Source organism: Mus pahari, chromosome 14 (genome assembly GCF_900095145.1).
Source record: "Mus pahari chromosome 14, PAHARI_EIJ_v1.1, whole genome shotgun sequence".
Taxonomy (NCBI): domain Eukaryota; kingdom Metazoa; phylum Chordata; class Mammalia; order Rodentia; family Muridae; genus Mus; species Mus pahari.
In genome coordinates, this window is record NC_034603.1 from 61,904,134 (window position 1) to 61,916,196 (window position 12,063).

The 12,063-nt window shown below is 55.7% G+C and overlaps 1 protein-coding gene across 5 annotated transcripts; it reads right to left on the reverse strand.

Moving 5' to 3' along the window:
* Positions 1-2,477: 2,477 nt before the first annotated feature.
* On the reverse strand, positions 2,478-11,968 carry Epn3 (epsin 3). Of its 5 annotated transcripts, none has more exons than XM_029546096.1 (10): positions 10,106-10,187; positions 7,913-8,592; positions 6,819-6,937; positions 5,972-6,052; positions 5,657-5,782; positions 4,736-4,823; positions 4,033-4,302; positions 3,776-3,892; positions 3,438-3,671; positions 2,478-3,346 (listed from the first exon to the last, which is right to left on the reverse strand). In XM_029546096.1, exons 2-10 carry the CDS (start codon positions 8,451-8,453, stop codon positions 3,018-3,020), a joined length of 1,905 nt encoding a protein of 634 aa, XP_029401956.1. In that variant the 5' UTR covers positions 8,454-8,592; positions 10,106-10,187; the 3' UTR covers positions 2,478-3,017. The 5 variants fall into 5 exon arrangements, with proteins under 5 accessions (XP_029401956.1, XP_029401957.1, XP_029401958.1 ...); XM_029546097.1 differs by lacking the exon at positions 10,106-10,187 and adding an exon at positions 9,892-9,958; XM_021214011.2 differs by lacking the exon at positions 10,106-10,187 and adding an exon at positions 11,667-11,968 and having other exon boundaries at positions 2,862-3,346.
* Positions 11,969-12,063: the final 95 nt, after the last annotated feature.

Genomic DNA, 12,063 nt, shown 5'->3' on the forward strand with positions numbered 1-12,063 from the left:
AGGGAGGCTGCTGGGAAAGAGGAAAGGATTTTCTATGTGGAGGGCTCTTCTGAAAATAGCACACTGAGAGCAAAGAGCTCAGGCCCATACACCTTGAATCTTGACAACACAAATAGGTAGGACCCATGCATAAATTCAGACATTGTAGCATCCTGGAAGCAGAGCGGCAGGGATCTTAAGGGCAGCTAGGCATGGTGACACGCAACTGTACATCTCAGTGCATAGGAAGTTAAGGAGAGACGAGGCTGGAGGCTGAGACTGAAAGAACACGAGTTCAAGGCCAACTTGAGCTGCAAAGAAAGACCTCGGCTAAAATAAGGTGGGGGCGGGGGCAGGAGGCTAGCCCATTCAATAAAAGTGCTCATTTCATGAATGTGAGGGCTCAAGTTCAATCCCCACAACCCACAGGAAACAAAAGCGACAGCATGACCTCAGAGCCAGGAGGCAGAGGTAGACCAGATGCCTGGAGTTCAGCGGCCTTCTAGCCTGGTCTACTTGGCAAAATTCCAGGCCAAGAGGAAGCCCTGTCCATAGCTACAAAGATGGTCTGCTGGTTAAGAGCACTGATTGTTCTTCTAGAGGACTGGTTAAATCCCCCTGTCCCCCTGTCCCCCTGTCAATGGTGGCTCACAACTGTAACTCGCACATGGGGTGCACAAACATATTCAGGCGTAACGTCAGTGTGCATACAATAATACAATTTTAAAACATAAAAAGGAACCCTGTCTCAAAATGTGAGAGGTACCTGAGGGATGACATGCGAAGTTGGCCTTTGAACTCCACCCACAGACACAAGCACACACACAGACAGACACACAGACACACAAGACCAAGAAACACAATGGAGTGCCTACAGAGAAGTCAAATGTCCTCTGGTTTTAGCAAGCTGGACCCTGGGCTGGACCTGGTGACTGTAGTCCTAGTGACATCAAGCTGAGAGCAGGCAGGCCACCAGCTAGAAGTGGGAAAGGAACACTGGCTTCGATTTCAAGAAGGATGACGCCAAGGAAGTTGAACATTGGCAGGCAGGGTCTCTCTGGAAGAACTCGAATTGAAGGCCCAGAGAGAGATGGGATGCCTGACAGAGTCTGAGGATGAGGGAGACAGGCTTGGGGGTTGGGTTTGCCCTGTAAGCCATGCTCCTGTGCCAAGAGAGTCGTTCCCAGGGGAGACCGAGAGCCCGGTCGTGAGTGCCAAGGATTTGGGGGTGATGGACGAGACATGGATGAAGATGGATGAGAGGTCCGGGATCAGGGAGTTAATATGGAACTGGGGTGAGAGCTGAACCATGAGGAAAGCATGCTGGGAATGGGGAGTGGCTGCCCCAGACAGGGCAGAGCAGAGCAGAGTGCCAGCCTTGGGGAGGAAGGTGAGCCTCATAGCTTCAGGAAGCAAGGCTGCCAACCTGTTCTTCGGGGCTCAGGGGAGGAGGGGCAGCAGAGCCCTGGGGCCAAGGAGCATCGAACCTTCTGGGTTTCGATGGGGCAGAAGACAGACAGGGATGGATGGTCAACTGCCACGGGAGCTTCCACGTAGCAACCCCACAAGGAAGGAACTCTTGCAAAGAAGGAAACAGAGGCACGGACACAGAGAAGTGAAGTCGTTTACTCAAGAGCGACTTAACCACTCATTACCAAGCGATTAAGTTCAGCCCCGGAGCAGAGTTTGCCAGGCTCAGCTTCTAAGCAGCTGCTCTTGCCCACTCCTGCCTACAGCAGCCCTGTGGCTGCCTGCCCTTCCTTACAACCAGAACAGCTCCTGCCCATGTACCTAGGAAGGACAGTGACATTGGGCCGCCACCTCTGACTATGGTGCTTCAGGCTGAGGAAGTCCACGTGCTCTCGGTGACCCCAAAGAGAACAAAGCCAGAGCCAGGCTGCCTGCCAGGTCAGACCCTGGTCCTAAGCACACATGGGTAGCCATGGTAACCCTGGAGGCAGAAGTCCAGGTGCTGTCTGTGTTTGGCTTCCTAACGACAACCTGCAGAGGTCCAGACCTCAGATGGTCAAGGTGGCTCACTTTAGCCCTGGTGAAAGGAGCTGGGCAGAATTGGAGTTTGGATGACCAAGTCAGACATAAAGAAGATGTTTCCTGTGACTGGCTGTACTGTAGCTATATCCAGTGCTACTGGCTTGTCGACTACCTTTCTGTCCTCCTAGCTCCTGGAAAATGGGGGTTCAGCCCTCCTGGGTTCCCTCCTGGATGAGTCTAGCATTTTGTCCAAGACAGTGTATTAAACCTGATCCTCCCCAGGGAGCCAGACTGTCTGACTCTGAATCCCAGCCCCACGTTATTCCAGCTTTGTGATTTAAAACATGTCACTGTACTTCTCGAAAGCCTCTGTTGGCTATTAAATAGGGCTAGTAGGAAAGACCTGTGCCACCTTACTTGGGAAGTTTGGACCTTTAGTTTATTGTTCTCCTGCCTTGTCTTAATAATAAAGTGTTGGGATTACTCATATGTGTCACCGTGTTCATCAACTCTGTTTTGAAATTCTTAACCCAGTTTTGGACAGAGAGCACTGCATATCCAGCTTAGGTAGGGCTTTACAAACTCTGAAGTAACGCCGAGGCTCCTTGAATACGATTAGGTGAAATTCTCTGCCTAAGGCACATAGCGCATTAAAGAACGAGCAAATGCTGTCACCCCTTACTTTAGGAGTGTGTGATGGACGAATGCCTGAATGATTGAGAGCTTGAAAGGGGGGGGGGCACCAGGCCGAGAGGAAAGGGAAGTGGGGGTTGAGAAGGCTATGAGGGAATTCAGATTGTCAAGGAGTTTCTGCCTGGGCAGGTAATGGGTGCGGGGGTTCTGATCCAGCTGCCACACCCCTCAAAAAGTCCACTTGGTAAGAGCTGAAGATTCCAGTCTTTATTAGGCGGGTGTAGTCTTCGTCCCCAAGACGCGGTCAGTCCCTAGCTGGGTTTCAGGATATGTCAGGGGTCCACAGATCAGTGCTCAACCTGCACGATCCGCCCTCGAGGAGGTGGGGCCTCGAGCGCAGGCGCTAAAGCGTCTCAGAGGAAGGGATTAGTGCCAGCCTGCGGGGGCAGCGGCCCCATCGGGCCAGACGTGGGCAGCAGTGGCTGAGGCAAGCTCGCCGGCGGCGGAGCGAAGGCTCCCGCTTGCGGGAAGACGCTGACTGAAGCGGGGAGGGTCGCGCCGACCGGCACGCTGCTGAGCGGGAGGGGCAGAGAGGCGCTGTAGGTCATAGAGCCCATGGGCGCCCCGACCGGTCCCCCGGGCGGCAGGCCCAGCGCAGGAGAGCCGGTACGCATCTGGTTCAGAGTCGGCCTGCCCTGATCGCCCGCGCCAAACGGGTTGGTTGGGGACGGAGCACCCAAACCTGCGGAGGAGAGGACAGAAGATAGGAACTTGGCAGTGACTGGAGAGGGGCGGCCCCATGGGGTCCCAGACACCAGGCCAGAATGTTCTACCTGTCAGGAAGGGATTCCGGGTCCTTGCAGCCAGGGGTGCCTTGACTAGTGAGTCCAAGTTGACCAAAGAAGAGGCAGAGGGGCCCAGGAAGGACTCCGGAGTCCGGCAGGGGCGTGCTTCCTTTCCTGGCTGCTGCGTCAGTGCCTCTCCTAGCACACCCAGGTCAAGGGCTTCAGGTTCCTTCATGCCATTTTGCTTGCAACTGGGGCTGGGGTCTCCAAATGGGTCTAGCTCTAGAAAAGAGTTGATCAGTTCAGTGGTGGGGAAGGAAGAGGGCAGAGGTGCCCCTGGAGTCTCTCCAAGACCAAGCAGCTGTATCCCCTGGCCTCTTGCTCACCCACAGGGCTGGGGGACTTCCCCATGGGCAGGGCCTGGGCACTGTCCTGGCTCTCCTTGGGTTCTGTGGATTCTAGAGGTTTGGCAAATGGGTCGAAGGGCAAGGCACCACCTAGAGCTAGCCAGAAGAAAGAGGGAAATGGAGTGAGCTAGAAGAAAGGATGGGTCTGGGAAATGGTCTCGCCATAGACTATTGTCAGATTAAAGGGAAAGGGACCTAGAAGTCCCCATCTTCTTACCCCTATGACCTCTACTTACCAGAGGTGTCAGAGGTCTCCATGGAGGCCCCCCAAGGGTCTGCTCCAGTACTGGGGAGTTTGCGGGTAGGGGAGCTTGGTGCCCAGGGGTCTGCGATGGGGGGTCCAGAAGACAGCACTGGGGTCCTGCCCCAGGGCTCAGAGGAAGAAAGAGTAGGAAGCAAATCCCAAGGCTGGCTTCGGGACAGGGCATTTCCAGAGGGAACTGGAGACCAGGGGTCTGCAGAAGGTCCCCACGAGGAGCCACTTGGCTCTGTGTTCGGCCTGAGACCTGGAAAGGAGAAGGGAGATAGCATACGTACATTATCCCAGCACGCCCCCCACCCTTTGTTCAAGGCCCTTCCCAGTTGCCCAGTCCAGGTTGGGTGATGTATCCACTTCACAAGTGGGGATGCTGACTGGGAGCAAGCAGCTCTCTCAAGCCCGTGGTTAACACGCCCAGGAGCCTGGATCCGCAGTCCTGGGACTGTAGCTTCAGTCAGGGCTTGCATAGCCAGTGAGGGCAGCTAGGCCTTCTGCTGAGCCTCCCATGAGCTAAGATCTGCAGGTGTGCTCGCCTGGCTCTTACTTCAAAAGTCCCATTCGAGAGGCAGTACAGTGACCCTCAGTTATGGAGAGGAGGTATTTTTTGCCAGCAAATGGCTGGAAGGAAGCAGGGCTCTTAGGGGCCAATCTGGGAGCCTCTTAAAACCCTGCATGCCCACCTGGGATGTCCCATGGGTCAGCAGAGCAGTGTGTGGAAGGCAGGGCCGGGGCAGGTGCGAAGATGTCAGCCAAGTCCAGGATGGAGGACTGTGGAGGGGAGAGGCAGCCATGGCTCAGAAGTGGGTGGGGCCCAGAGGGAGGGGAAGCCTGACCGGTAGCCAGAAGCCAGCTCATTCCCCTTCTGTCTTCATTCCACAAGCATCTTTTTAATGACCCCTCACCTCTGATCAACATTTCCTATTTATAAAATGTTTCCTCATCCGTCTAGTGCTCCATTTCATAACATCCCTGTGAGGTAGGTAATGTACCTATTTTACAGATGAACCAACTAGTGGAAGCCCAGATAGGGGAGGCCATTTGTCTGAAGTTATATAACTAGGAAAAGACAGAGCTGGGATAGATCCCAGGCCAACAGAAAGGGGTAGTCAAGACAGATTTTGTTTTTCAATGACTCTACTTCTCTAGCTAGTACCCAAGTGACAATGGTCACCGCAGATACAGAGAGGAAGGGTGGAGAAGTACCCCAGGGGCAGCATGAATAGTGTGCAAAGTTATCTTGTTTTCAGTGGCCACCTGCTCCCCTTCCCAGGGAACTTGAGATATTTTCAGCACCATGTGCTTGAACCGGCCACGAGGCCACAGGGCATCGTATGACTCTACAAGGTGAGAGCTGGGACTGTTCAAAACACCTACTGTGCAAAAGGGGAAACTGAGGTCAGTCGTAGTCCAAGTCACTAAGTGGCAGGAGGACCAAAGAGTCTCCATAGTGACCCTGATCAGTCACCAGCCCCTGCTGTGCTCCGCCATTTCCCATTTAGTGCCTGTAGGGAGCTCAGCTCTGCACACGGGCGGCGGTGGCGCAGGTGCCAATTCAGTTACACCCAGTCTTGGTCAGCCGCACTCCCTAGCCCACTCTCTACCTGACTAGTTTTCAGCTTCTCCTCCTCTCTCTCTTCTCTCTCAGGCTCCCTGTCCCGTCGACGCTGGCCAGCAGGTTCTGCGCCGTTGGCCACTGGAGAGTCATCTCCCTTCCAGGGTCTCACCCCCTGTGGAATGACAGGTAGGGCATGAGCAGGCAGGTGACTGGGATCAGCAGAGAGCGGGTGGGAGGCACCCAGGTTAGTGCAGCTGAGAGAGAAGCGATTATAGTGCCCCCCAGACCTGCCACCAATGCCTTCACCAGCACCAAATCATGGTCAGTACCTAGGGCCTAGGTGGCTCGGCCCCTATACTACCTTCTCATGCTCTTGCCGGCTCAGGCTCAGAGCCAATTGCAGCTGCAGGTCCTCGTCCCTGTGGGAGGCTGGGGGGACTGGCTGCGAGGGAGGAAGAGAGGAGTGAACTTGGCCCAGTGATCTCACCCGAGGGCTGGGGGCCCAGCACAGTCCTGCCCAGGCATGGCATGGTGATGGAAAAGCCCCTTGCTCGTGGGGGGGGATTGGGGGGTGGTGGGGGGTAGGGGTTGGGCTTTGAAAGAGTCTCCCTGCCTGGGTCTAAAATGCAGCTTAAGAGTCAGCCTCCCAAGTGGAGGCTAGTAAGCACCAAGGCCCTTTCCTTCCTCCATCAGCCACGCGGGACAGTCTCAGCTCTCACCTATCTTTTTCTTCTGGGTGCCCTGAGAACTTCCATAGGTCATCCATTGTTAAGAGGCATAAATGTCTCCTGCCTGCTCTATCTGGATCCATAGAGGGAATTGCAGCGAGGATGAGGTATCAGAGGTGTTGTCCCTGTCCTTCCAAAAGGACAGCTGGTGGTGGGAAGGAGCAGTAGGCCCAGTGTTTTCTCAGAACGTGCTGTCAGCCCACATCTCTCGCTAACCAAGAGATAGCAGGCCCCTAAGATACACCATAGACCCCCCAACTACCCACAGACCCCAACTACACACTGCCCTTTCTCGGTCCTGCAGGAGAACAACAAAGGTTGAGGGCCATGACTAGGACTGACCAGGAACACCAATAGGCTCTGCGCTGTCTTGGGAACTAGAGTAGGTCTTCAGGTCCAGGGTAAAAAGCCCAAATGGGGGCTAGTGAACACCAGACCCCTTTCCTTTCTCCCTAGGCGCCCCAGACAGTCAGATCTCACCTTTTCAGCCTCTTCACGGCTCATGGCCAAGGCCAGCTGCAGCTGCAGCTCTTCCTCTCCAGAAGTCTGGGGCCGTGCCTGCTCCAGGTCCGAGGCATAGCGCGGGGACGAAGATGCGGCTGCAACCAAGTGTGGGCTCTGTGAGCACAGCAGTAGCTGGGGTCCCCACACTCCTGCCTGCCAGGAAGCTGGGGCTCACAGAGTGAGCCAGAGGAAATTGACTTTGCAGGCACTTGGGAGCCAGGCAGTACACTGGACACCCCTTGGTGGATTTTCCACTGCGCTGCTAGATGCCCGGGTCACCTTGACAAGGGGTGGACATGATCGAAGGGGCCTGGCAGTAGTCCTAAGCCAGGATTTAATGCAGGTCCCTGACTTCAGCTCTTGAACTCTTCAATAGGACTCTAGCCTGTTTGGGGCTCCAGGGATAAAGAGGAAGGGATCTATCAGTCAAACAAAATCACAGCCTCGGAGCCCCAAGCAGGCCATCATGGGCTTTATGGAAGGAGGGCCTGTCTGGTCCTCAGGTCAAAAAGGCCTCCACCACTTTGGGGAGCCATGAGGGCGGATGTTTCCACATCGGCCCTCATGGCCGGGCGCCCTTGTTTTCAAGGACAATGTTCTTGAGCCGCAGGGGTTTACAGGATGTCAGGTGTCTGAGTGGAAAGGGCAAGGGCACTCGGGCTGTCTCTCATTCATTTCTCAGATCAAACAGTCTAGGGAGGGAGGTGTACCTCTGTTTTACAGAGCTGGTTGCCCAAGCCACTCGGCTTGGAGGGAACAGAATGAATGGAATGCAACCCCAGAGCCTGCACGTTGACCTCCAGGCCACCTTCTCTCCACAGCTAACCAACAGCAGGGGCAAGCAATCGATGACATCATTATCTCCCCTGAATCCCTGAGCACCTACTGTGTGCAGGCATTGTGCTTTTCACAGCACACTATTTATCTGAATGGATCTTCCCAATCATCTTTTGAGGTAGGAACTATCTCATGGCTCCTGGGTAGAGAGCCGTGACTGCAGCTGGCCTAACCCCCCACCCCCACCCCGCCCCGTCCCGCCCCCTCAAGCCATACCATCAGGGCCTACTCACACGTGTAAGAAGAGGGGGAGCCCCGAGATCTGCGGCTGAAGCCTAGCTGCCCGCTGCCAATACCCATGCCTTCCAGGGCCATTCGCTCTTTGGTCTTGAGAGCATGGGTTCGCTCTTGCCGCAGGCGCTCCTCGTCCTTGAGAAGGGCCATCACCTGTTTGACCTTCTCACGAACATTGACACCCTGGTCCTTGCCATCACGGTCAATATACTGGAAGTCCTTGAGCGTCTGGATGGTGTAGAGGTTCTCGCGGCACTGGTGGGCCACGCGCTCCGAGCCCGTCTTGAGCAGGTAGTCCAACAGTGTCAGAGCCTTATATACATGTCGCCAGTTCTTACCGCTGTCATTGAGCCGCCGCCACACCATACCCATAACTTCGGCAAAGGCCACCGTGTTGAAAGTCAGGTCAGCAATCTCCGACATGAGCGAACTGGGCGGGCCCCAGGGGTCATTGCTGGTGGCCTCACGCACCTTGATCTCGGCCTCAGAGTAGTTGTGCACAATGTTCTTCACCTGGCGACGGAGCGCAGAGGTTGTCATAGTCGGGGACTTGGAGGTGGGCGGCCCCCGCCCCCGTCGGAGGTAGAGGGCCGAGCGCCACCGTCTCGAGGTCACGGTCTCAAGGGATGGGCCGCCTTGCTTTCAGCAGGGCGGCTGTGTCCTTCGGTTCCACATGGGGCTGCAAAAAAAAGAGGATCTGGAATTCAGGAACAGTGGCCTCCTCACTGTCCACTCAGTCAAGAGTGACACAGCCAGATTGTCCCTGATACCAGGGACAGCTTTTGGCCAGCACTCGTTTCTCTTGTTGCACTCACTATCCAATGGACACGCTTTGCTTGGCACACCCATTCTGCTGTACAACCAGCAGACCAAGATGCTGAGATCCGTCTCTCTAGTCACATACGGGGATGGTGGGACTCAGGCAATAGGTCAGCGACGCCTCTGAGATCACAGAGCTGCTAAGTGTGGACATTCCTCCCCCCCCCCACACACCTGAATGTGTGGCTTCCAGGACCATGGAGTGAGCACCAGGGCTGTCATTCTCTCCTCCCCTCGTGCTCATCTCCCTCCCCCACCCTCCAACATATGCTGCAGCCTTTCTGGTTTAGCCCTTCATCCTTTTTTTTTTCTCTTTCAGATGGCCAACTTTCATAATTTAATTCATTCAACACCCATTTTCTGGGAGTCCTTTCCCACCCCCACCATCTGCTTGTAGAGCACCCACATCCAAGAGAAAGGACATAGACACTCAGGCATAAGGAAGGCACAAGCAAGGGACATACTGGGAAACCTCTAAAGGAGGTGGCACTCAGGGGGGAGGCACAATGGGGAAAGTCAAGAAGATGGAGGGGACCAGCAAGGCCGGGAATCTGTCACCTGATCAGATGGGGGGGGGAGGAGCGTGCCTGGAAGGCTGGTTCTCTCCAGAGACTCAGCCACCACCCGCTGGCCTACACACAGGGCTGATGTGACCCGCCTATGTCACAGGTCATGTAGGTGGCAGGGCTGAGACTTGACAACACCTAGGTCTCCTTGAGATTAATTCAATACTTATTGCTGGTGTCACCTAGTTTGTTAATTAATTCATCTAATTACTTGTCTCAGAACCACCTTTTCGGGCAGAATGGAAGTTCCCCGAGGGCAGGGGTAATCCAGGCAAACTACCAAGACCTCAGGCATACATAAGACTTGATAGCCTAATAGAGGCCGACTCAGGAGAATCAGTCACATGTCTTTCCACAGCCTCAGAAACCAAAGAAGAGTACACCCCCCCCCACACACACACACATGGTAGGACTTACCAGAAACCCTCTGCCAGCACATGGCACTAATATAGTTTTGCACATGAATACATTTACACACACACACACACACACACACACACACACACACACAGAAGCTGGATCAGCAAAAACTCCCCTTTCTCCATGTCAGCCATAGATGCCATACCCTCCCCAGATCACCCTCCAGCCCCTACCTTGTTGGGCCTTAGCTGTCCCAGCCTCCTGAGCTGGGGGGAGGGACAGGGACGAAGGGGGGGCCGGTGTATAGGAAGTTTGCCCTTACAGCACCCACAAGTGAAAGATCAACTCAGTTCAAAGTACCCACAAGTCTTCACAGGTCCCAATCTTGAGCCGAAGGATGGGATTGTGTGGAAATCAGATCCCCACTGGTCCCATAACGTTGCCTACCTTCCCGTCTTTCTGTCTTTCTGTCCGGCTGGCCTTCTGTGGGAATGCCACAGCCACAACTTGTTAAACTCCTGCCCTCCCCCTTACTAATGACTCAGGCCTGTGCTCACCTCCCCAGTGGGAGGGCGGGCTGGCAGTGGCAGAGTCAAGACGGGGGAATAATTGTGCTCGAAGCCCGCCCTGGTTGGTGTACACGCTCCTCCCTGCTGGCCGCTGGAATTGGCAGAACCAGTCAGATCAGACATCCTGACTCCACCAGAGCCCTACCTGGGCCTGGCTTCCTAGGCCTTCCTACTTTGCCAGGGTGGATACCACCAACCTCCATGGAAAAGGGACCCTTTGTGTAGGCTCCATGGCCCTACCTGGACTTTTCTCCTAGGAGCAAGGTGGACATTGTGGGCACACCTTTGCTGGAGCTGGGGAAAAGGAAGGGGTCAGAGACAAGAGAAGATGCCCGAGCCTCCACCCTAGCCAGTCTCACTCTCATGGTGTTTAACCCAGTAGGGACACAGTAAGGAGGAAGAAAGCCAGGGTGAGGTCCCCCGAGCATGCCTGAAGCTGAAGTTGAGAGGGAAGGAAGGCGGGAGGCGCGGCTGGGAGCCCTGCCAGCGGTGTTACAAGCAGAAGGTTTTATTGAACACAATATGCCCAGGAATAAAAGGGAGTGAAACACAAACCCAGCTGCCGATAAGGCAGTGCGGCAGCGGCAGCCCTGGGCAGCCGGTATGGAATTACTGCAGTGACCTTGAGCCAGCCCCTGCCAGGTGGAGGGAAGGCCATTGAGCAGCCAGGACCTGGGGAGGCTGCTTCAGAGATGGAAAGAAGGCAGGAGGGTGCTAGCAGTGGAGTGCACAGGCTAGTGGGGAAGCGGGGGTGGGGGGTTGGAGGGAGTGGGGGCTAGAGTGTAGACTCCCACCTCCACACAGGTTCCCAAAGAGATTCGGAGCAGTGAGATTTCTCAGGACACAGATCCAGAGGGTGCCAGAGTGGGGGATGGAGAGATTCCTAAAAGTCAGTGCTGAGGAAGCAGATGGCATCCCCAGGGTGGAGGTTCAGAGAGATGGAAAGAACCAATCACATGCACGAATTTGCCAAAGTCTGTGTGCACCCCATCAGCCAGCACCCCTCCCCATCTTCTGTCCCCATCAGCTCCAGAGTAAGCAACGGGGGGAGTGGCAGTGTCCTTCCTGCTGGCCTACGGAATGGGGGGCTGGATATTCGCTAGCCCTAGGCTGTGTGGCTTCATCAGACCTGAGTTGGCTGTGTCCCGGGAGCAGTGGACTAAAGGGTCATTCTGAGGTTAAAGGTGTAAATACAGAGATGTACCAGGATCTGGGAGAAACGCTCCCAGGAATCTCCAGATGGCCCGGTGTCCCTTTTTTTTTGGGGGGGGGGGGTAACAGGAAGGTAGAGAAGTTGCAGATTAGAAGCCTCCGGTTACCTCCACAGCCCTGCCTTACTCTCCCTAGAGATTGGGAAGGAGACTAAGTCCTGAGCCCACTCTAGCCCCCCACCCCCGCCTTCATGCAGGGCGCCACCGCCGGCGCGCGAGGGAGCTTACCTCCAGAGTGGGCTCCCTCGCCCCAGCCCCCGCAGCCTCTGCAGTGACCCTCTCTGACTTGTAGGGGGATGGCACAGCGTCAGGAGCAGTCCCAGAGCCATCCACCATGGACCCTGGTCGCGGGAGCCCCACCCTGGACCGAGAGGCACAGAGCTCTCTCTCGGAAGGACCGCAGGGTCCCCCCAGCGGGTGGCCACTCAGCCTCTCGCGGCTGCCTCCTCGACTTCTGCCGGCCAGCACTCTCGGGAGGAAAGTTGTTCAGCTGGCCAGGCAGGTCTGCCTCAGCAGTAACAGGACACAGGATGACGGGCGGGCGGGCGTGTTTAACCCCTTCCTGCTGTCTGCCGGGCGGGCGGTGCCTTCAGGGGGAGGAGGCTGGCCTGTTTGTCAGCCGGTG